The 26,018-nt window shown below is 37.6% G+C and overlaps 1 protein-coding gene across 1 annotated transcript in view; it reads left to right on the top strand.

Annotated features, from left to right (window-relative positions):
• CTNND2 (catenin delta 2) overlaps positions 1-26,018 on the top strand; it is a gene marked incomplete at its 5' end in the record, with an annotated part of 536,051 nt that overhangs the window by 369,401 nt on the left and 140,632 nt on the right. The window contains one exon of the mRNA XM_082045132.1: positions 13,258-13,471. Within this exon, the coding sequence (XP_081901258.1) occupies positions 13,258-13,471 (214 nt within the window). The remainder of the gene's footprint in view (positions 1-13,257; positions 13,472-26,018) is intronic.

The raw sequence follows: 26,018 nt of genomic DNA, 5'->3' as shown, positions 1-26,018 counted from the left end.
TGCATGTCATTGAGTGCAATGCTGTGTCCCCACAATCTGTGCTTTCTGTAGCACTCTGGTATTTTACACTCTGAGATCCCTCTGGGGTCATTTAACCGTGGTTATTCTTGATTTCATTGTCAGAATACCTTGCCTGAATTATAATAATGATTTACTATGCGCCTGGCATATATTTTACTTGATGTAAGATTAGGAAAATATTACAATTGTTAAATAAATGAATTAATGACAAACCCTACTGGGATAACATTCAGTTATAAGCAGAAATTGAAGAGTTGAGGTGTTAACTGAAGACTGCACAGCAAACTAGTGACAGATTGCAAGGGCCACTTCTTGTATTTTACTCCTCTGCTCTGCTAAGGATCTTGATTAATGCTTTGGGTTTATTGCATTCACATTTCAAAATTGTTTCTTTTGAAAAATAGCCTCAAGTGGAAATAAAGTATCAGCCCAATAAAGTGGCAATGTATCAGTCCTGTAGAGTGATATCATTTCAGAAATAAATAAACAAGAGTATATGATTTCATAAATATAATTGAATATCTAGTTGTGGTTGTTTTTTGCTGAGTTAATGCTGGATAAGTAAAAATTAGACATTTTGCTTGCTGCTTTTCTGTTGTTTTCAGTCATTTTCTAACGTTACATCATTCTCATCTCACAAAGAGACTGAATCAACTAAATTTACAGTGACTGAAAACGGTATTATTTTCCAAAATAGTGGGTTTAATATTGAGAATATCTGTCTCTGTTTTTACCACACACACTGCTTTGCAACACTGCTTTCATGTTTCTCTTCCCCCTAGTTATTCCCTCTTCAGGGATTAGCCCAATGGATAAAGTTTGTGCATTCTTCCCATAAATTCCTCTTTAAGATACATTTTTCTATGGTGCTAGTAGATAATCAGCAACGATTATTTAGAACCAAAGCAAGCCAAAATCAGGCTTTTAATTATGAACAACGTCTTTGGAACACTGAGCCTGACCCCTCTTTTGCTCCTGCTTAGGGGCCTGGCTCTTGTCTTCTTGTGGGCTGAAGGGAGTGAGTGAGGTCTTGAACAAAACCTGTCTGCATCTTCTATTTATCTGGGTTTTGCATTTGCTCCTACAGCATCTTCCTTGCAGGAAATGAGAATAGTGGCTGAAGGTTTTATCTTTTTCAGCTTTGGGCAGCCAGAGTTTGCCTCTGAATGGGTAACCACACAGAAGAGAATTTTAGGCTATAAATTCAATTAGCCAGAAAATTCAGATGTGAACATCTGTTGATAATGTTTTTCATGCAGTTAGGAGAGGAAAAAAAATCAGAATTATGTCTGCAAGATTGATGCCTTTGTACGACTTTCTGTGGCACGCAGCAGATGCAGTAAGAACGTTGCACTGTGTCGTGAATCTCTCTTCACTGGTCTGAGGGAAAAAACGGCCCAGTTGTATTAAAACATTTGAAAAAGCTTTGCATTTTGCATTTGAAAATATTAGGTGATAGGGAAGGAAAGGTAATACACACTGAAAGACAGTCTCATTTGACGTACGTAATATGATGTTCCCACATTTTGAATGGGCAATAAATATATTTGCAACTTTTTCAAGCAATATAACGTTCTAGTATATATGCCATGGATTTCTTCCTATTCATAACTCTTCTGCCAATTGCTTCTCTGATTTATTAAGCTGACTTTTGAATGCTGAGGATTGCTTTCCTATTGTAGAGCATATCTTTTTATTACTGTTCTCGTCATCCAGCAAGCCACAGTAAGACTTTTCACACTATACACAGAAATAAAATAACCTAGATTGATATCAATATCTGTAATTTGATGCTTTCTCAACATATCTGTAGAAAAGCTGGCAGAAAAATTATTTCAATAAGGTGAACTGTAGTCCCGATAAAAAGGCCATTCCAGTGAAACAGCCAAGGTAAAGACCATAAGCTGATCTCCAAAATGTGTTGAAAAATACAAAGCCACAGCTGTTACTAAGCTACCAAGAGTGGCTGCAGCAGAAGGCACAAGTTTGTAGAAGCAAAAGGACACCTAAGGCTCTAAAATCAAAATGCCTACCTGTCTATCCAGAAAAATATTTGAAGTCACTTGCACCAGAATGTCCTTAATGTAATCTCAGAGTCAATTTATAGCAATGCTGCTGAAGTCAGTCCTGCTCTTCTAGGATTTACACTGGTATAATATCACATAAGGAGGAAAAGAAAAAAAAAAATCATAAACCCAAGATATTAAAAACATGTCCATTTTGAATTTGCGAAGTTTTGTACATTTTTTACTGGACGTGGGCCAGATCCTTTCCTTCCCCTCATCCTGGAAAAGTACTACTTACTGATAAATGGCTGACATTTCTAAGGTTGGTGTCTTGTAGAGACCTTGGTTCAGGCAGATACAGAGATGCGTTATATCTGTGAGATATGGCTTGAAAGTTATCTGGAATATGACAAGGTTTATTAGTTTCACAAAGATATTTGATTTGTTCCTGCATGCTCATCTGTATAAAAAGTAGGGATTGTAACACCCACTGTAACCATCAGTTACAATATATAAAGAAATAGTTCGTGCAAAATGATAAATGACACAATAGGTCCGAATCAGCCCCTTATGCTTGAGCTGAAGAAATATGGGGATGTTGCCCACCAACACCAGCAGGACCACTGGGTCTGGCTGGTGGCTTCACTGGACAGACTGTGGGCACATGGTTAACCAAGGAGGGCCCCAAAGAAAGGGACACACTCTTTGCTCCACACACAAAAGTATTATGGGGCTTGGGATGAGGTTTGTCTGGGGTTTGTGTTTGGTTGGTTTTTTTTTCTTCCAAAACTGCTATTTCACTATTCTCATGTCCAGGACCAAGTAAAAAATTGCTGCAACTCAAGTTCGCAGTGCAGTGGCACTATTTTTGATGGTATTTTGATGACTTTTATTTTGCTTGATCCTCATTTCTATATGCTTTTTCTGTATTCTGCTCGTTGAAAAAGTGAGGTCTTGAGTTATGTTGGACAGCTTTTGGAAAGTGTCATCTGAAGCTTCTTGGCAGTTCAGTAAGCAAATGGAAGGTTAAGAGTAAGGAAAGCAATAAAGAAGAAAACAAAGAACATTGCTGGGGCCTCCTGGAAGTCTGTGTTACATGTGGCCTGGGTCAAGTGCAGGAGTATAGGATATAGGATATGCTCAAAGAGTATAGGAGATTTAGAAAAAAATCAGACGAAAGTTGTGGATTTTAAAAGCAAAGAGAACCTGAGCTAGTCAAAGGGGAAAAAAGAAGTTCAAACCAATACAAGTATATATATGTATACACACACACTTATTATAATACTTACATATATATACATATATATATAATTTTGCATTGAACTGTGAGCACTACAAAGTACATTAGATATGAGGCAGGTTTACTTGTGCTGACTTCTGCTACATTTATAATACATTGAGGGGGAGATGGAGGAAAGATTCTGCACTGCAGCTTTGCACTGAAACTCTTAAATTACAGCTCATAGCCATAGCTGTGCCACAGCCTGCCTTTCTGACCTTAGACAAATAATTTAATTTTATGTGCCTGAGTTTCTGTTAGCAAAATTTCCTGCCAAGGAGGGATGTTGTGAGGACGCATTCATTAGCTTTTGAGGCAGGAACTGGCCCTCCAAATACTTCACCTTTAAAACAGAACATTCTCATGTGACTAAGAGATTCTTTGGAGGATAATACATCAGTTATATGGAGAGAATACCTGTTGTTTAAAGAGAATGTTATGGGAGCAGAGGTCATCAGGGGGCAGTATGATGCTTTATGTAATAAATTGTAAATGTGTTTTTAATCTGAGAAGGGATACGTTGTTTAGTCTGTGAGGCAAATTGCGATAGCTACCGCAAGCATCAAAGAAAGGATCCTTATGAAATTCCAGTTAGAGCTGAAAATCAGATGGAGTTGTTCTGTTGTTTGGACTTAACTGACTGAAAGAATAAAAAAAAAAGGAATTTTCTGTGGTCTTATTGGTGGCCACCTTGTTTCAAGACTGTATTTGTGTTCACATCAAGTAAATCCCATTAATAACATGCTTAACTGAATACAGTTGACTTCAGCTTCAGAAATTTTCCTAAATTATTAAGTCTTCTGTTAGAATATTTGAAGTACTAACTGCATTCATCAAAAAAAGTTACTTTTTCTTTATGTGAAAAAATGTTGAATTTTCTGCATCTTATTTAACTTCACTAGGACTCTGGTTATAGGAATACCAGGATATTCTTAGGCAAAGTATATATGTTGATTTTTCTTCGCCAATAATAAATGTAATACTTCATTCTCAAATAGGTGCTTAATTCTTTTTAAATACCTGAAAGTAAATGATCCAAACACTTGACATTGATTGTCACTTTTCATTTAACTTCAGACAGTACTAGATCGGTGCTTGAGTAATGCACAATGTCTTTGCATCCTAAATTAATATTACCACGGCATCATTTATAAAATCAACACTGCTGAGCCTTCTTTAGTATTTCACCTTTTTTGACTGTTTTGAAAAGCAAAACCTCCAAATTAAAATCAAGTAATTATAATACCTTAGAAGGTCTTTGGCTTGTGGCTATTTTTTCCTAGTTTGTGCATGTTCCTCAGTGTTAGTTTATACCCCCAGTGGTTCAAAACCAGAGAAGCTTTGTTAATGCAGGTCAATTCCAATCTCTTCACTTGGGGAGATATTGCTTTTAATAATGGAATTGAAAATTGCTTTTCTGATACCTTCACAGGCAGGCAAGCACGTTAGGTCAGTGCTACACCTGTGGTTAGGAGTGTTATTTGGATGATCCCACTAATGTTTTATGTTTAGATTCAGAATAGAATGTTTGTGTTGGCCTACAAATTTAATGGTTTTTTATGAGTATTAGGGTAAACTGCTTTACTTGTGTAGGTAACTTATGCCTAGCCAAAGATTTTTTTAGTAAAAAATAAAATCATGCTAAAACCTTGATTTCTAATAGGCGTGTCCTTCCTACCAAGCGTGAAAAACAAAATGTATCACAGTGCAGAATACATTAAGGCTTACTGACTGAGAAAGCAGCACATTTATTCATACCTTTTCAGGGCAATTTTAGAACATGATTTTGAGTCTCCTCCTGTTCAGAACTTGGATTCCAAGCCTCTGTTAACCCCACACATTGATCGCAGGATCTAAAGAAGTCACTTAAGAGACACAGGGAAAAACAAATGTATACTTGATAACAGAAATAGAATATCCACTCCCAGAAGAAAACCTGAGCATTGACTCCATGCTGTGTGTCCTCATGTGTTGCATGAGGACCTACCCGATTTCTATGGACACAGAGCAAAGATCCCTTTCCTCCTCACACATGGCAGTTGAGCACACAGGGAACAATTCTTATTTAACTTGAAGCAGAACATTGTATACATACCAGTGGTTGAATTTATTTAAATTATGCCTGTTCACAGCTTCATGTTGCCTTTGTGTCTGATCTAACAAGTTGTTAATGATAGTCCTACAAAACCATCCTTAAATGGGACCTAGATCCAAAGTCTGATTTAGATTCCTTAAACAAATTAGACTTTGGAGTTAATGTAGCAATTTGCATAACATTCCACTTCATTTTAAACTAAAATTGCTTGGTACTTTTTTAAACTTGTAGCAAATTACTTTGCTAATGAGACTAAATTACCCTATGATGTTGCAGGTAAATTTGTCTGTAATAAATCTCATGTGTGTTCGCAATGTACGGATTTTGTATTGTCTACCTGCCATTCCATAGGCACATCAGAAGAAAAGAGTGGAGAGGAATTGAAGTTTGAACCAGTACATTTCTCTTAAGAGATATATTATGCTAAATATTATTCCCATATTCTGTTTTGATGGAGATTTATTTTCTTCTGTTCAACAAGGAATTCCCTTTAGGAATCAGCCCTCTGAAACTAACTGGCAATGTTCACCTTCCAAACCATTCTCCAAAAAATACATGGGATTTTTTTTTTCCTCTTAGATGAAAATCATTTTAGTGATGTAAACAAGGCAAAGGTAATGAACAGTAAGGTCTCATGGAGAGGATTTGGAATTGCAGGAAAAAAATCTAACAATGTAATAATTTTATGAATACTCTAAGGGGTCAGTGTGGTCAAGTTGCTGTGGGGGCAGCAGCCTCTTGGACTTCCCAGGAGTGCCCTGGGCTGTGTGGGCACATCCGTCTGCTCTGACGTGGGGCGTGAGAGGAGCAGGGTGGCCGTGGTCAGAGTGTCTCAGAAACACCACACTGCCCGCCACTGCTTAAAAAGCCTTTTGCCATTTGGTTCTGCTCACTTGTAGTTTCTCCTTCCCATGCCCATGCAATAGAATTGCTCAGAATCCATTTGCATGTGAAGTAATAAGCACTCACTCTGCTAGTTAGAAAACCAGCATTAAGAACATTAAAACCAATTATTACTAAAAATTTCCAGAATCAGTCTTAAATTGAATTGTCCTTTCCATTTGGAGTTCATTGGATATGAACTGTGCTAACAGTTATTTTTCAGTTCTGTTCCAGATGTAACAGAGTGGCATTAAGAATAATTCCATGTGTTTAAACACTTGTATTTTGATATATTGAAACATGCTTTCTTCATCATGGAAATGTCAAGGAATGAGTGGTGTGTTATGGCCATTAAGCTGACAATTATTATCTATGATGCCTAAAAAGGCTTGATTGTTGTTAGATTTCCTTCACCTCCTTTGGAGGAAGAGTTGTTCAAAAGTAATTATTAAAAAAAATGCACAAAGTGAGCATTTAGCCATTAATTAATCTCATATTAGGGCTGGGGAGCTGTTAATGCTGGCACATTTAATGTCTTACTGTATGATTTTGAAAACACCCTTTATCACTTTGTCAGTCTCTTAACAATTTTTGTCACCTGTTCTTAAACCTCTTCTGTTTCCATTATATTTTACTTTATAAGGCAGGGTAGTCAAAGTTAAATGCAGACGAGGATGTTTCAGTTATACCTGTTGGCAAAATCTGAACAATATCTCAGATACCCACTTGCTGAGTATAAATAGAAGAGGAAGGGTGTTTTAGTTTTTATCACAGCAATATTTTTAGGCTGTGTTGGAATACTTCATTATCTAGCAATCTTGGCCTAAACTGTTTAAAACTTGAAGTTTCATTTTTCTTCCTTTTTGTATATCTAGCTCTGATTTTTACAGCCTTCCAAGGGATGGAAGAGGCAATTTCCATTATGCAGCAATTGAAAGAGGATTTTGGTTCTGTTCTTTGCTGCTGGGAGGCACAGAATCATTTTTATTTCAAAATAGAGTACAAAGCAGTAGTAACAGTCAAAACAGCTAGCATCTATTTGCTTTGGCTTTGCTTCTGCTTTTGCAAAACCGTAAGCAACCGCCAGATTCCAGGGACGGTTTTCTGATACCTTCAAAGAAAGGTCCTACAAAGAAAGATCACTCACCTATACTTTTTTTCTTTTTTACATTTGAGAAGTTATCTCTCCTTCTGAATGTGGCAAAATAATACTTTAGGTTTTAAGTCAAAGCATGAATTCTGCTCAGTCTGACAGTTCTAGTTATCCTCACTTTTTCAGCAAAGCTTCCCCATCCCTAGGGCAGCAAGCCAGTTGAGTTTTCACATCCAGTTGTTAGATTTTAAACAGAAAGCCTGGAGTAACAGTGTGGCTTCTGTGCTGAATCAGTGACAGGTAGCATGTTTTGTCAATTAAGGTCATGGACTGTAATGTTCTTACTGCTTATGTCTGACAATAATTCAGTTTCAAGCTGTGTTACAATTTGTGCAAGCTTTGGCATGCATTTATCATGAAAAAAAAAAAAGGTAAATTAAGAAGGCTGCAATATTTTATACTATGCTTACACTTTAATGTTTTTGTTTGTTTGTTTGTTTGTTTTCCCCAAGAAGCCCATGTTCATAAATTGTCCTTCTGTCAGTTCATTTTAGAGCACAGATACTTCGACCAGAGTAGTCTCAGAGTAAAGGTTATATTTAACCAGTGTAATACAAAGCAGAGAGAAGATACCAAAAGCTGTAGATCCAGCCATCTTTCCCAAAGGAAGCTAAATATTCCTTGGGAGAGGTCTCTGGATTTTTTTTTTAATGGAGCTCTGTATTTGATCCACTGACTCCACCATATCCTTTGTGTAAAAGTACTGCTTGAATGCTACATGAACCACCACCTCCCATCCATGGGATTAGTGCTAATAGTCTTCAGAGTGACTGGGGCCAAATTCTAACTGCTGTGTGGAAATGGAGCAGGACATATTCTGGTGTTGCATCAGAAGGTGGGCACTTCTCCAGACTAGTTTAACAAGCCACCTGCTGATTTCTCTTTTTCTGTGTCCTCCAGTAAACATGGTATAAGGCTGAACATGTAACCCAATTAAAATTTCAAGCATAGTGTAGTATATACTAAAATATATTACACATCTACAAAATCAATACACTAAATGAATGAGAAATTAATCAGATACAGATCACCTTAGAAATAAAAGCATCCCTATTCATTTTGTGGGGTGTATCTGTTAAAGAAGCCTAGGTCACACAACAGATGAACACAAACAATAATATATGGTACTTACTCTCCAGCTAATCAGGCTCAAAGCTTGCCGGCAGGTCTCATCTCACACACACACAGACACAAAGAGGTCTCCCTGGTAGTTTGTTCAGACCTTTGGTCTGCCCAGTGGCAGATCCTCAGACCCTAGTCTCAGCAGTATCTATCCCCTAGAGCTACAGTGTCTCTGATAGTGTCCCAGATCTCCTGTCCTGCTCATCAGCTGCTCTGACTGAAGAGTAAACTTTATTAAATGACTCGGTGAACTCATTTGTGCAGTAGAGTTGAAGGTAATTCTTTTGACTTCAGAAGTGGCAACTCTGGGAGAACTCTGTGCAAGAACAGATTTGGTCTCCTTTATCATCTGATAACTTGGTACTATCCTGATCGTTTGGTTGTGGCAGGCAAGCAGACACTGGTGTATTCTATTTTCTTTTTCTCCTGGATGTAGAATCGCAGCAGGTACTGATGTGTCAATAAATATTACATTAATAAATGTTCTCTTCTTATAAAATCAGGAGAGAGACAGAAGTATCTATCGAAAGTCCTTTGGGGGACTGGGATTTGTTGCCCCATTGGTTAAAATTGCTCTTTATTCACCCATCCCAATGTTCATGGCAAAGACATTTTTGCACTAGTGCTGCTGTTGATCTCACTGGAGCAGTGACAACTTAGCGCAGCTGAGATCTGCCCCAGGAGACTCACTGAGTCAAAATTGTCCTCCAGGCTGTGGATCTAACTCCATAAAGGACTTGAACAAAGAATTTCATTTCCTTTGCCTCAGTTTCCTTGAATGTAAATAGACTCTGGTAATATCCATCACAATCTCACAATTTGTCAGGCACACTTAAACCTGATGGAGAATATAGTATTAAACAGCTATATAGATATGTGATGGAAACACAAAGATGAGGTGAGACTTCTGGTGAAAAAAACAAACAAAAAAAAATGAAGTAAGAATGTAACCCAGATAAGGCACAGCATCATAAACTGAGCTCCCAGTTGTGAAGAATCAGCTTCATCTCTCCTTTCCTGACACAGCCACTTTGCCAAGTATCTAAGCCTGGAAATTCAAAGAAAGTTTGCAAAATAAGTCTTACCTTTCCCAGGTAAGAATAGGTTCTTTCTTCAGTAGAATTTAAGAAATTTTGTCAAGTTAGATAAACTGTTACATAACTTTTGTTTCATTTCTGTTGTATTATAAATACTTTTTTTTTTTCCTGACAGAAATACATTTTAGATGAATATTTAATGTCTTTGCTTTTAAGAAAGTGTCTTTGAATCACTTCAGTCAGCTGCTTACTTCAGGTTCCTGGGAGGGGAGGAACTGCATGAGCTGAATACTGGTGTGCTGTCAGATACCATAACTGAAAGGTGATGGTACAGCTCAGAAATATCAGCTGAATGTGGGAAAACCACACATTTTCCCTAAGAAATGAGCAGAAGACAGCAAAACCTGTTACCTGATAGTGTCCACGAGAGAAACCGCTGAAGAACGTGAGATGCCACTTGTCTGTGTCCCACAGAGAGAGTGGGGAAAACAGCACAGGCACAGCATCCCTCTGCACAGAGGCAGAGCCCTTTGAGTCCTCAGATGTATTTGTAGTGTTCAGAATTATTTTTGCTGCAAAGTTAATACTTCTTCTCATTAATAGTCTTTTTTTTTTTTTTTTTAGCAGTGAAGCAATTAAAATATTCATTCAGCATATTGTGCTTTAAAAATATCAGCAGGCATGTTTCCATTCTGTCGTTCCCAATATTACTCATCACAGCAGTACAACTTGTGTGTTTTTTTAACTGTGTTCTTTCTTCTATCAGATCTTGTTTCTTATCAGAGGTTGAAGTGTGAAGTGCAGTAGTTGGCTGACCTTTTGTAGAACTGATGCAGAATTATTTTTTTTTTTCCTACTCTGTTTCAGCAAATGTCATCTACTTTGTCACGTAGGTGGCTCTTCAGGTAGTATGCTTGGTTTTGAAACCAAGGTATCATAGTAGAGGAGGCAAACATATTTTAACCTGAAGATTAAATGGTGATGGATTGCAAAAAACAAGCAAACAAACCAACCTCATCCCCCACTCTTCCAGATAAATTGTTCCTGGCTTGAAAAGTAGCAAATTATTTCATTGCAAGTCACCCTGTTCACATGTATAAAGTTTTGACTGTTGAGATACATTGCAGTACCTTTTCTCTTTGATCTGTTTTTCTGGTTTCTAAACTGAAAGATGTCACGGTTTCTCTGAGTAGCAGTAGCATGGACTCTCAAAAAAGATTAATGAATTTTTCTGCCTGCAGTTGATATATTTTACCAATGTCCATTCACATCTCTGCACTCTCCATGTAGTGCTGTCTGCTGTGGTCTACCAGGTGACCTGCATATTGCTCAGAACGTCAGACGCGATATACTGATATAATGACTAAGGGAAAATATGTTAGTTTACCTTTAAACACTATCATTTTGGCATGTAGCCCAAAGCTGTGTTTTAACTCTATAGACATTGAAACATTTTAATTTAATACTGTAAAGTCTCAGTATATACACCTTTTAACTACAAAACTCTATTATTGGGTCTTGCTGTTATTACAAAAACAGGAATTTGCCAGATAAGCTGGTAGAAGAAAGAGACAACTGTTATACCAGTGAGTAATTCTGTATACCTCGATTTTAGAACCTCAAAGGCTGAATCATTTTTTAGTTTTTGTTTGCAGTGAATCATAGAATCATTTTGGTTGGAAAAGTCCTTTATGATCAAGTCCAACCGTAAACCTAACACTGCCAAATCCACCACTAAACCATGTCCTCAAGTGCCACATCTAGACATCTTTTGAATACCTCTGGGAATGGTGTTCCAATGCCTGTCCCATGAATAATTTTTTCCTAATATCCAGTCTAAACCTTCCATGGTGCAGCTTGAGGCCATTTCCTCTTGTCCTATCACTTGCTACTCGTGAGAAAAGACCAACACCCTCCATGCCACAACCTCCTTACAGGTAGCTTTAGACAGTGATAAAGTCTCTCCTCAGCCTCCTTTTCTCCAGGCTGAACAGCCCCAGCTCCCTCAGCTGCTCCTCATCAGACTTGTGCTCCAGACCCCTCACCAGCTTCTTCGCCCTTGTCTGAACTCTCTCCAGCACCTCAGTGTCTTTCCTGTAGTGAGGGGCCCAAATGAGATGCAGCCTCACCAACACTGAGTACAAGGGGACAATCACTTCTCTAGTCCTGCTGGCCACACTATTCCTGATACAAACCAGGATGCTGTTGGCCTTTTTGGCCACCTGGGCAGACTGCTGGCTCATATTCAGCCAGCTGTCAATCAACACCCCAGATCCCTCTCTGCCAGGCAGCTTTCCAGCCACTCTTCCCTGAGCCTGTAGGGTGGCTTGGGGTTGTTGTGACCCAAGTGCAGGACCCGGCACTTGGCCTTGTTGAAGCTTCTGTTAGATTCATGAAACACCATACATCGGTTGTACATAAATATTTTGAAGCTAGTAGATAGACCATGAATTTCTAATAAATTTTAGTGTGCTTTCTTTAAATACTGCCTACCCCCAAGCCTCCCTAGTGCAAAGAGCCCCAAGAACATGGACCCATGCAAGAAAAACTTCACAAAGATTTCAAAACTTTTTCATCATAAAGTTTGATTCCAAAATTAATGTTTCACCTTTTCCTACAATTTTGAAAACACTTTGTAATTGTCTCTGTTTTACTGTCTTAGGCAAATATTACTGGAGGTGGTAAAATGGCCAGCTGAGCTGCCTGGCTTGCTTTGCACCTTAGCCAACATCACATGTGGAGAAACATTTTGACAGAAATGTCTATATAACTTACTTGAAGCTAAAGCGTTACACTCTTTAGTTATGAATCAGTCTAGTTTCTTAAAATTACATTGAAGACTGGTTACTGTTGGAGGAGCAAATAGTGCCAGAGAACAATAAAGATGGATTTGTTGCAAACAGATGTTATAATAAATTGTTCTTGGTATTCTTGACCATCTTGATCATTTGTCTCAAACATTTTTATGCTTTTTCCGGAATTATATTTTATTTAAGATATTGCCTTAGAAATTTGTTTTGTAGGCCAACTTAGTAATGAAAAAGACTTCCTGCGTCACCTGAGGGTCTCCCTCAGTCATAATAGAACAAGCTTTCCAAGGTTTATCCATCATCTTTGTCTTCATGTTTGTGCAGACTTCTTCCTTTTCCTTTCATTGTTGCTTTTCCCAATTTTATTGATATAACATCCTTAGAGAGACTACAGTAGGTGCTCACATTAAAAAAAAAATAAATGTAAAAGGAGGTACTTCTAAAAACTTTGTGACATTAAGTGCCTTTTTTTTTTTGTTTGCCATAGTCTTGTGTTTGTTTCTATAGCTTGTGATGTGTCACAGTCCAAAGCAGATGATGTTTCTCCAGCACAGGAGAAACCCTTGCCAAGGGAAACCTTGCTGAACCTTGTAGAAATATTGATGAGGCAACACTCTTGACTAACTTTTGGTTGCTTTTACAGAAGTTCAGGCTTGTCATTGGACGGTTGTGTTGCCACTGAAAAAATAATGCAAGGAATCAAAGCAGCGTAACGTAGCAGCATTGTGGGTCTGCCAGCAAACCTTTGCTTGACCATACCCTGCATAAGCCACAGCTTAATTAAATTGTATAGCATACGTGATGCTGGTGTTCATTCCCTAATATTGTGATTATAACTTTGCCCTGTTTCAGATAAGAAGACAAGGCGGAATACAGTTACTGGTGGACCTATTGGACCATCGGATGACAGAAGTCCACCGTAGTGCCTGTGGAGCTTTGAGAAACTTGGTATATGGGAAGGCAAATGATGACAACAAAATTGCTCTGAAAAACTGTGGTGGGATCCCAGCATTAGTACGGTTACTCCGCAAGACTACAGATTTGGAAATCAGAGAACTGGTCACAGGTTTGAATCTTCCAGTATTTTTTGTTCAAATGTTATATATGCCCTGCAAGCACAGTTCTGTACTGCATGCCACTTGCTCCATCAGTAACTATTTTATTACCATCTTCTTTGCTGTAACAAAACACTTGGGATATATGCAATATATGAATAGCCTTATTCAGTATCATACAGACATTTTACAGATGTAGACATGATTTAAGCTTGTGGTTGCTGGTCACTTTGTTCTTGGTTAGCTGTGAATGCTCTTGCAGAAGATGTGCTCCATGCACAGATATGTTGTGGTAGGAATCCTCTGTTCTCCCTCCTGTCTGGTGTAGGGCTGCATATGCAGAATTTGAATTTTACTGAATTTTCTTAGACGCTGTTATTAATTTCTTTCGTATCCTATATAGTGGCAAGGAGGATTTGCTCCTTTTTTTTCTTTACCATTCTTGTGGTTCTGATAGGAAAATAAAAAAGCATGTTGAAGAGATGGACAGTGTCATTTTCTGAAGCATTTTTTTCTGAAAATTGGTAGCATGCTATGTGATGTATGTTAGACACGACCTGCAGATAATGGTAGAGTCTGTTTGTTTTCTTGATATAGTGGAATCTGATCTTTTAAAGGTATTTTTGGACATTTTCCCATATGAAATTTAAGATTGTTATTTGGTTGTTTTTTTTAGTTTTGTTGTTGTTGTTTTGTTTGGGTTTTGTTGTTGTTGTTTTTTTGGTTGGTTGTTTGTTTTCAGAAATACAGAAATGCTGTCAAACAGCACTGATCTGAAATGTTTAGGGATGTTTTTCCACTTGAACCTAAGCTATCCTATTTAAAAAGCAAAACATAAGCTAGATGTTGGGGTTTTTTATTTTTCACTTTATATTTTCATTCTGTTTGATTGCTGACATCACTGTGGTGATTGATTTAATGCAACAAATAAAAAATCTTAAGATCTTTTCACTACCCTATTTTACAGTGCCCATATTTCCATTATGATTTTCCTACTAAAATACGTAAGAAAACTTCTCATTTCTGTCATAGAAACAACAGAGTAGACACAATGATCTACGCTTCTGCAGAAATCATTTACCTTTTTGGGTCAGGCCTCATTTAGGATACTATTGATAAGATTATCATCCTTTGGTTGACTCCAGCTTCCTTCCTTCCTTCCTGCCTTCCTGCCTTCTTTCCTTCCTGCCTTCCTTCTTCCTGCCTTTCTTTCTGCCTTCCTCCCTTCTTCCCTCCCTCCCTCCCTCCCTCCCTCCCTTCCCTCCTTCCTTTTATTAACTATAGATTTTTATCATATAGTTATTTTTGTTCCGTAGTTACAACACCTATCACCTCGTCCTTGTTAGGCAGGATTAATGGGGCAGAGATACTGTGTTACAGGAGCTCGCATGGTGCCTCCTGCAGAGTGACAGAGTTACTGACAGATCTAACAAAGTGTAACCACCGCTTTGGATTCAACATACTTGTTTGTGTCTTGGTTATGTTGTCTGTACCCTGGCTCCAGGGAACATTCTGCCTATTGATTCTGAGTAGTAAGTGGCAAACTGCTAATGAAGATCAGCAGTACAGCTCAGCAGTCACAGTGGCGCTTCCCATGCTGCCTGTAGATGGAACACATAATGTTATTAGGTCATTTAAAGAAAAGATACTAGGCTACAGTTTCTATCTCTTCCATTGCACAGTATGTTGTTAAATTTTTTTGAATTCCCACAGAAAGAAAGGAAGTGTGTGCAAGCATGCCCTCAAGCTGTTCCTGCTAAGAGTAGGTACTGACCATCAGTGGGAGACAAAGTCAGTGGTATTTCAAGATTTTATTCCTGGGCCTGTTTTTGGTTTTTGTTGTGGTTGTTGTTTTTTATAGCCAGTGCATCCCAGAAGGCCAGTGCTTTCCCTGGCCAGGTTTTGTGCCTTTCCGAATGCAAACCACTAGCCCTTGCTTTGAAAATGCAAACCTGGTAGTGGTAGTGTTCTGCAAAGCTCCTTTCCAAAGCAATGCTCGTAGCTGCACCTCTCATCTTGCATCTCTTAGAAAACAGGCTGGAATTGTGCATCTGAATCAGTTCTCTTTTCCTTTTTTGTAAAGTGCTGTAGTGTGACAGCTGCCCCAATTAAATTTCTTCCCCCTGTCCTTTCTGGAGAAGGAAAGATAGCTCCTATAGCAGCTGCCTCAAGAATGGAAAAAATTGTCTTAGTGGTGGGCACAAGCAAAAATAAGAGGCTCTTGCTCCTTCCCATCAGCCTCCCTGAGTTGAGGTGGCAGGAAGATAATAATTTCAGCAGTGCCATGATAGCCTGAAGGAAGTACAGAGAAAATAATAGCAAATGTGAGGTTTAGGAGCAAACATACCTTGAGCATTTCCATCCCATGTTCATTGTGCATCCTGTCTACGCAAAAGCTGTTCTTGTTTGTTGCTTTTAGAGAGGGCACAAAGTTCTCACCTTAGGAATTTGTATAGGCTCTGTCATCACTGCCCCTAAATACTCCTCCAGCATTTCTCCTCAGAGAGCTTCTCTTAGGTGGGGACATGTCATTATCTCAGTTATACGGATGGGGAGCTGAGCCTGTCGACTCTAAATGGCCTGCCCAGAAATCTGGCCAAGGCCAAGGTGTGAATCACGCTGAGTAGGCATTTAGCTGTGAGGGAAGAAATAGAGGCAGGAGAGCTTTTCAGCAGCTCAGTTTGTCAGAATAGCAGCAAAGCATTCATTGCCTGCCCCAAGTACCATGAAGTACATCCACACAAGTACAGAAGTCATGATGTTAGTTCCTCCTGCAAACATGCACATTTTCTTCCTTCTTGTTGCTTCTCTCTAAGGAGATTATAATTTCAATTTCCAGCTATCTCAAGACTGGTTTTGGTAGGGTATTTAAACCTGCAGGCCAGCTTTCTATCCGGGTAGCTCTTTGCTTGTCAGGATTGCCTTCAGCACCGTTTGTGGCTTTTCCTCTTTTTCCAGAGATTTCTTTCTGCCATAATCTCTCCAAAACTGAGTTTTTAACTTCTTTTTTTTTTTATCTTGTCATTATCTTATTTGGTAGCAGAGGACTCAGGCTAATATTGGTAAACTTTACCATGCTCAAATGTTTGGATTGGGCAAACTGAACCTTATTGCAAAGTGTTACAGCTTCAAGGCTTTCTTAGGTGGAGCAAATGGTTTTGGTGCAGGCTCCCATGTAGAAGCCGAGAGGGAAGTTTGCTTCCTGCCTGTTGTAAAATTAAATTTTGTTAATGCCCGGGAAATACCTCCTGAAATATTGAAAGATTACTCTTCAAGAAACACTTCTGCAATAACTTTTTTACAAGAAGAACCTGTACAAACTCAATACATGCATTTACGTGGAAGTTAAAAACTCTGACAGAAACAGAGATTTCAGCATGACTTACAGCCTCTTGTAATTTCCATAGAGCCAAGGAGAACCCAAAGTACAGTATCTAGTTTTAGGTAGGTCTGTAAACAAAGAAGTCAGTATAAGCTGGATGCACCATACTTAATTTAGCCATCTTTTCACTCCAACACTGTGCTACTAGTTTCCACAGTAGCTCCTGTTAATAGGAAAAAATAAAACCCTTCTATTTTAAAATAATTAAATGTTAACACTTTCCTAATAAATATAAATAGACAAGAACACAGTACGAAATTTGCACAGATCCTGCAGATGGTAGAAAAAAATGGTTTTGCTTGTTAATGATGACAAATAGCTGATTTGTGATTCCCTTGCCTTTCCTGATTTAAAGTTAATGATGAACCCTTCCATGAAATTCAGTTTTAGCATTCTTTCTATTTATTTTACTATCAGGAAAAAAAAAAGAAAAAGTGACATGAAAAATGTGAAGTGTTAGCAGGAATAACACAGGAATCCCATTGATGCCTTCTGCAGGTGAGGTCAAGCAGCTGTTTCTAGATTCAGCCTACGCTGCCTCCTTATTCCATCAGCTCCATCTGATAACTGGGTACCTGTCTCAGACAAAATTATTTAAACTGCTATTCTTCTCATTTTGACAAACAAAATCCATCACAATTAGAAACACAGATTCTGCCTATGAACAGTAAGCTAGCTGAATTAGAAACACTGTTCAAAGAGGCCTCTTAAATGACTGTATTGCCCATTTTCAAACTGGATATACAGTATGTGATTGAAAGGTAAAAGTGGATGATCCACTTTTAGAAAGCACATGATGATAAAGAAATATAGCTAGAAATAATGAGAGAGGAAATTGGTGTTTTGTTTTGTTTTGCTTTCTGTGCTGGCAGCCAGCCTGTTGCTTCTTTTGGTTGACATTAAAGTGTCAGAGATTTCATTATTGTCTACTGAAAATATATAAATTATGAAAAAGAGCATATTTACCAACAAAAAAGACAACCAAACACAAACACTATACATTTATACTATATGTAGATAGATAGACGCAGAGTCTGTATATTTCATTCACATTTTTATTCACTGAATCAAAAAGCACATATTCTCTTCCTGAAAAAATTCTAAGATGTTTTGTACATGATGTTCCTTTCGAAGAAGCACTGGTTGTCCAAATCTATTTGGCCCATGGTCAGGTTGGACAGGAAAAATTTTTCATTTACTTCCCAGCTTTTGGATTCCAGTATTCCTTGGTGTTGTCTTTAATTTCAGCTGTAGCCAGTTTGTGTTTTGGCTTGGTTGGTCCTCTGTTGTCACCCTATGTTATGCAACATTATTAAGTAGATTTTTTACACTTCTATTCCGTTTTTAGTAAATGCCACATGTTTATAATGAGGTATTTATAGCCTTATTGATAGTCTGTCAGTGTTACTGAAAGCAATTATATGTTGTCCTCCTTATATCTGTCTGGTTTGAGGTAAATGCTGCAGTTTAAGCCTTCTTTTGATTGCAAACTGCTTATTAGTATGTGCATAAATTGTTGGCAGGTTGGGCAAGACACTCCAGAAGGTCCCTTTGAGTCTTTGCTAATCAGTGTAATTGCAAGGTAGCGAGGCTGCGGTGATTGTTTAAAGCAGGTTTAAGGGAGTAAGTATTCTATTTAAAAGGACCTTTTGGCTTACTTCAGTAGAAGATTTTATTTTAGGTAACTCTGTCCCGTTCTTTAGAATTTTTAAGTTCCTAGTCCAATGGCAATTCTTTTGTTGAGGGTTCCCAAAGTCAAAATCACACACCTGTATCTGTTTCCTATTTGCGATATTATTTCTAATTGGTCTTTGTAAGGTATTACATTTGTGATTTTTTTTGTATAGTAAATCATATGTAACAATATTATGGCAAAGGGATGACTTTTTGGTACTTAGGATCTTGAAGCAGTTTATTGATTTAAAAATTTTCTGTAAAAGTGCCCTTGACATTATCTTGGTTACTGGAGTGTGTAAACAAAATATGTGAAATTTTATTGTGATATAAACTTTTCCTTTAGAGGTGGCAACTATTTGTAACCCTATTACTCTTTGGAAATTTGATCTAAAAATGAGTAAAGGCTGTTTTATCCCACTCTGAGATGACTTTCCCACTGACTTAAGTAAAGAAGAATCAAATTCTTCCAAGAGTTGCATTCTTAGAGTATTTAAAAATGATATCATTCTTAAAATCTCTACTGTATCACTTTGGGTTTTTTTCAGGTTTATATTGGATATCATGCCAGTGTTGATCATATTAAGTGTCCCATGTATTAATTATATTCAAGTGTTATAATAGAGCAATGCAAGAATAAGGAAGCCTGGCCAGTGAAAGGTCTTTTGATATTTGGTGTAAAAAGATAGGTAGGAAGACAAATGAATAAAGTGAATTGCGTTTGGAACCAAGGAGAGGATTTTGGCATTACATTAACTGAAAATTAGATTGTGAAGATATTATATGGTTTAGGTTTGCCTACCTATCCTGCATATCACAAATTTTTCAAGCAGACAGTATGAAGAGCTATCTTTGTGCTTAAATTGTCATGATGGCGTAACCATGGTAATACTGTTGCTACAAGGTTGATGTAAATTTGATTCAAGATGTGCTTAGCTAAAAGAATAAGACTGCCAAATATCATTTGGGGCATGTAACTCTCTGTAGTTAAAGAAAATGAAGAAATGGGATAAATGCAGAAAGTATACAAATGCCTCTTAAGATACAGCCCTGTGAATTAGCTTCTCGTCCACCTCCAACACCCAATCACTTTGTCCTGTTAAGGAAATTAGGAATGTTAAACATGGAGAGAGATAGCTGCTAGCACAAAACACAGCTTTCAGAAGTACTTGTGTTGATTTTTGGCAAGAAAAGACATTCATTCATTTCTTGCTTAATTTCTCCTCTGCAGACAAGCAAATTCCCTGTAATAATTTTAAACAAGTGCTTTGAGGAACTTACCAAGCACAGAGGCTGGTGAATTACTGACTTTAAGCTTAATTATTTTTAAATATTAGATTTAGGCTACAATTCACAATTTTCAAATCTACTTGCGTAGGCACTAAGATTTGATTTTATGTTTTAAATGCTTTTCATTCAAAAGGGACATCTGAAGGTTACTAGATCTAACAAAGCTTTCCTACTTTTTCTTTAAATAGATGTAATTTTAAGTGCAATATCCTACCACAATCAATTTTAAAAGTTGATTAAATCTTTTCTACTAATTTACTTCTAATTAGGTGTTTTAAGTAACAGTTGTTTTCAACATTAATAAAATTATTCATGTGCTGAAAAATTGTATCTGTTTATGCTGGATTGAAGCCAATGCCTGAATGGGGAATTACATTTTAGAGTTTATTCAGTATTTCTTTCTTCAAGTACAAAAGCCTTTTCAATTCCCAAAGGTGACATAGTAGTTTGACTCCCTCCCGTTGCTTGAGGTACTTTTAACCAAGGTATTCTTCATTCTTCAACCTCTGCCCTGAGTTTTGTGAGCCAGTGACAATTTCATATAAAATGCCAAACTCCATCAAATCTCCTGCAAGTCCCAAGTTGCAGTAAAAACGTGCATTTCATGTCGCAGCTCAAACATTGCACAGAATAGTTTATGGTTTCTCGCTGTTACATTTAAAATCTTATTATGGGGAAGAAAAGGAAAACGAGGAATCACCGAATGCAGAAAAACTATTTGTTACTGCTACCTCAATGAAGTTAAGCTTATGTTTATGCCACACCATTATGCAAAGCTAAGGAAAAGCAAAACAGATGAAACCACTTGGTCTGCAGAAGAGGTTGTTAGAGTTTATCAAGCTGAAGTTCCAAGTTCCCCAACTCAACTTCAAGCAGCTGAACTTCAGAGGTCACACCAAGGTGGTACAAACCCTCTGGCCTCTTCCTAACAAGGGCAATGGCCTGGTTAGTGGGCAACAGGGCTACTCTGCTTTTTCACCCTGGTAATCAATTACTTTCAGGTTCTACAGAGAACCTTCAAAAATCGCTATTGCATCATCATACTTTTTAGTAAATATTTTAAATATCTATTTGTACTTCTCCAGACTAATGAACTAATATTCCACAGTTGGTGGATGTGCCATAACAAGGCACAGCCATGGAAAGAGGAACACTTTTGTAATTTATAGTATGATTCTACAGTCTGGCAAAGTTTAAATTTTAGCATCATCTACAGAAAATGTTGTCATCATTTCTAGAATTGTGGAAGTAATTTCCGAACAAATTCAGAGCAGGGATTGAGATTTTATAAAGTCTTCTTGTGAACCCACTGTGCAGTCAGTTACTGACACACCCTATCTTCACAGCTATTTTCCTTTCATACCAGCAAAGTAAACAACTGTACAACTTACACCCATAAGTTACTGGGAAACTGGTTTCCAACTTACAGGCTATGGCATCTTCTAGAAATTCTAGAGCCATTCAAAACACATCCTATTTATAGCTCATGTATAATGGCAAATCTAAAAGTAATTTAATAAATTGTGTGATTTTGCTTCAGAAATAATGCTGTCTTATCAGATAACACTTATGCAAACAATATTGACAGTTCAACTGAATCATTTTATACAAAATCTATTACAATTTACTGTCTAATTATGAAGCAATCTTTGCCCCTTTCTCAATATGTTGTCAGTATTTTGTCTCTGAAAATGGGAAAATCCACTGATAGGATTTGTTGTATTCATGAAGAGTTATTCTCAACTTTTTTGTGAATTGTCAGATTAACTACTTCACCCCCTGCTGCTCCCACTTAAATAAGGAGAGATTTTAAAACAGATGCTTTCTAAAATCTTCTGCCCTGCTCTCTTAGCAACAGGCTGAGGCACTGATTTATTGTGTAAGGTGTTACATTCAAGGTATTATTACAGGTAAAAGGGAACATACTGATAAAACAGTGATAGAAGACTTTCCTCAGGTTGGCAGTGCGTGTTTACCTGGATGTGAACAGGGGGGAGCCAGAAGTGCCAAGGGAAGCTGAGGTGCCAAGGTCTGGGCTGAGAGCAGCGTGAGGCCCCTGGCAGGAGAGTCCCTCTCTCCTCTGTCTTCGGGGTCTGCCCGGGGATGGGTTCATCAGTTTTCTCATCACAGCCTGTCTCCTTCTCAAGCAAATGCCCAACCACTTGTCGTGAATTTACCACACTCAGCCCCAGCCCAAAACCCAAGGTGGTGCCTTTCTGGTCTCCTTTTCTCTCTGGCACTGGGATCACTCCCATGTATAAACCACATCAACTTCCAAGTCTAAAAGAGAAACCACTATTTTTCCTGAGCACAATCAGTGAGATGCACATCTTCTTTGGAAAGTTCATTCAAGTTATTTTGATTTATATGGTGATGAAAACAATTTCATAATTTGCTTTTTAATATACTAAATAAATGGGTTGGTTTTTTGTTTTTGTTTTTATTTTTATTTTGTTTTGGTCAAATCTAAGCTTAGGAGGAAAATAGAGGAAATCTGTTGTAACATATGGCTTGACATAACAGCTGCATTGAACTTTTTCATGAAGTAGTAATCCTCTGGAAAAATTGAGCTAAGCATACAGTTTTGATGCCCCTTCCTGAATGTTGGGGTATTGAAACTCTTGCAGGTTTAAAACCACTCTGCAGTTTGAAATGTTCATCCTTTGCAAAACAGAATAATCAAATTTTATCGTTAAAATGCTTTTTGTTTAGAAATAGATCGGAATATTTCATTTTTTTGTTTACAAAATGGAAGTTTGAGGATATGCTGAAACACTTTCATTTTGAGATGAAATTACTTTTTTCACTGTGGCCACTAATTTTTTGTTTTGTTTTGTTTTGTTTGTTTGTTTTTAGGTTCAGAGGCCATTCACATATGCATGCTTATTTGGTTTCCTTGTTTTCTGATGAAGTATTTAATTTGGAATGATATTGCTATTAGTCATATGTTAGGATGAAATTTTGTTTGAAAACAGTCGATGTATTTTTTTTTTTTTCCTGTGTTTCTCTCACTCTGAATTAATTGCTTTTAGTTTGGCTTCTGTGTTTTATAGGACCAGTTCAATTTCATCAGTTAGGAAAACAAGCAGGAACCACTGGTGTTTCCACAGTAATTTAAGTCAACTCTTCTAGTAATTCCTCTGCTGTCTAACATTAAAGCTAATAGCTGACTAACATACATGTCTGACAGTTCTTTCCTTCCATAGTTAGATGTTATTTAAAAGTGTGCAGCAAAAAGAAAGCAGCAATGTTAGGTCAAAATTCAGTTCTGTGAGAATAATACAGACTTTTTTGGTTAATGAAATAGCATTTGGACAGAATGTGTTTGCAAGCAATATTAAAATCAGTCCCTCCTTTTTGTTTTAATATCCTAGATGTAATTTTGGAACGAAAAGAGCAGTAACAGAGAAAAAAAAGAGTTAGCTTTTCAGAGGAAATGCTTATGTTACTTATGTTATATGTAGTCATGTTCTTATATTTGGCCAAGATTAAGCTGTGTTCATTTGTGATTTAAAAAAAAAAAAACACACAACACTTTATTCTTGGATGAAGTTTTTGTTTTGTAAGGCTATGAGTGGGAAAGGGAATAAAAAAAACCTGTCTGGCTGCAGCTTTGCTTGCTGCTCCATAAACTCCTGCTGGCTTATGACATTCACTGAAACCCAGTCTTGCTCAATTTGCACTTTCCATGGGTCATCTTGTAGGCAGATAGAAAACCACTTCTGTGCATATAAATAAGTGAATTACAGGGAGGTAAGCATACGTATTCATTCAGTAAGCAGATACAAATTTTTATCAAGAAGATTGGCGGAACTTCCTCCTCTGTTATGCCAATTTTGAACTTATTTTCATGGTGTGCTTTTCAGCAGCTCTCTTACGAGCTGTGAATTGTTCCGGTGCCAGATTTCAAATCAGCCACTTTTTGTTTCCTACAGAAAGTCTGTTAATGAGACCAGTTCCTCACCTTGACGGCTGAGCTTGCTCTGAAGTCTTCTTGCACTTAGTGTTAAGAAATGTTGCTGTGGTTGGTATTCAGCATCTTTTAAGCATACCACTTTAGTTCTCCTGAAGTTGTGGGGTGGCTCCTTTGCTTCTTAAACACAAGTTGCATTTAAGCTGATGGATTATACATTTTTTAGCTGGATAAATGATTTAATCTTTGTCCCCATCCTGAAGTCAGCAGAAGTGATGAAGTATGTCATCAGCTGCCAGCTGTCCCCACTGCCAGGGAGCAGATCCAGCTCTGCAGAGCAGCATTGCCATTACAGGGGGCTCCGTGTGTCAAAGCTGCCAGAAGAGCCAGCAAATGATTTTTCTAGCACTTGAGAGCTTGGGTCAGAAGATGCTATTCCTAAGGATGCCAGGAAAAGATCCCTTGTGCTTGGCTTCTGTGCAGGGTGTTTAGCTCTCAGATTTCAATCTTAATTGTCTTGTTCATGAAGGAAACTCCCTGTAGTACCCATGTGCTTTCAGCCTATAAACAAAAGAGGCTGCTATCACTGTGTTCGCTCTTCCTGGGACGCAGGGTGTTCCAGCTTTATCATATGGCACTCTGCATCAGTCCATGACCAAACTGTTAAAATGGAAAAGAAAAACCTAGATGAGTTGGAAGACTTTTAGATTTTTATTTTTAAAGTAATATTAAATGGGCAAAACCTTAGTATAAATTTAAGGCTGACTTAAACCTACCAAATTGAGAAGAATCCAAGTCTTGTTTCTCCTAATAATATTTGTTTATTTATGTTCCTTTTACCCTACAATGTATTTGGCAGCACAATAAAAAAAAAAAAAATGTAGTGGCAGTGTGGCAGGGGCAATGCTTTTGCAAAAAGCTGACTTTTCCCATTTCTTGATTTCCATTTATATTTGTAGTCTAAGTTGCTTTAAGGGGCTTGTTTATATACGTAAAAGTCATAATTTGAGGTAGCATTGAACCATGCACTGATTAGTTGTTTAGACTTTCCTAATTTTGCACATGTTCTTCTGCTACAGCGATACTTTTTGCATGGAAGTGTATGATCTCTGTTTTCTTAACTTTGAATGGAATAAGGATAGCATGTGGCTCATCAAGTCTTTAGCTATATTTGGCTATGGATATACATACGCGAGTATCAGTTCCAAGTAAAACACTAGATAAAAAATGCACTGAAGAGCTTAATCAGGATGAGTTTGAGCTCCAGCCTGATTCAGAGATTATATTTTTTTGGCTCAGACTGCTCCATTAAATTGTCTTCAAATTTTTAAAATATTTTACTTTGCTTCATTAGGGTAAGTGATGTGGTATCTATTGCAATAGCTTAAATTAATTTATGTAAAAAGGAGTGCTGTTTCTAAGATGAAAGCACAGTGGATAAATTCTGTCTGCTAAACAGGAGTAACATCACATCAACCTGGACTGTGCTTTTAAAAGGGTTGGTCTTGTCTTCAATCTTCTGAACTTTGGCTAAGAGAAAGTTCTCTGGTTCTCTGTTCTCTCAGATCCCTCTTCCAGTGGCAACAAACTTAAATTGCCTTAACTAAGATCTGTGTGTAGTTTTCCTTACGAACTGTATCTGTACAATTAGGTCTTTGAAAAGGTTGATTATAATATTTTCCAAAATTTATAACCAGCTTTTAAATTTAATTGTCTTTATCTGTGAAAGGTCTTCTTAGAAGAGATGATTTACATAGCAGATGTGTGTCCTTTCATAAGCTACCCCAGAAGATGTAACTTGGTAAAGCAAGATCTCCATAGCAAGTGTTCCCATAGACTCCTCTAACGAGTACTTCATCTGATATCTGCAAGACTAGTAATTGGTACTCCAACCCAAAATCCACCTTCCATTTGGAACCAGCTGAATGCTTTCAGTGCTAGTTTCTCCTTAGTTTTAAATTCAAACTTTCTGCTTGCTCTTCAGTTTGTTTTACGTAAGGGTGAAAAACGTGCAAATAGACATGATCAGTCTGGTGTAGCTGTTTTTCTACAAAGCATCCAACACAACCTAAAGTGATCTGCATATTGGGAGACAAAATACCTACTGCAAATTCCTCACAACCTTAAAAGCAAGGAGGGAGTAAGATACTACGAATGCAAGGGATTGAGTAAGACTTTTCAGCAGTGGTCTGATTAGTTCCTTATTTCTCCATCAGTCTACAGATGGTAAACTGTTAAGTTGGACTTGTGGTTTTGTATTAACAGCTGCCTTCTGATCCATAAACAGCAGGATGGGTCC

This window comes from Streptopelia decaocto, assembly GCF_964273445.1.
Source record: "Streptopelia decaocto genome assembly, chromosome: 2".
In the NCBI taxonomy this organism is placed as follows: Eukaryota; Metazoa; Chordata; class Aves; order Columbiformes; family Columbidae; genus Streptopelia; species Streptopelia decaocto.
The sequence above is the reverse complement of the archived record's forward strand: the minus strand, read 5'-3'. Positions and strand labels throughout refer to the sequence as shown.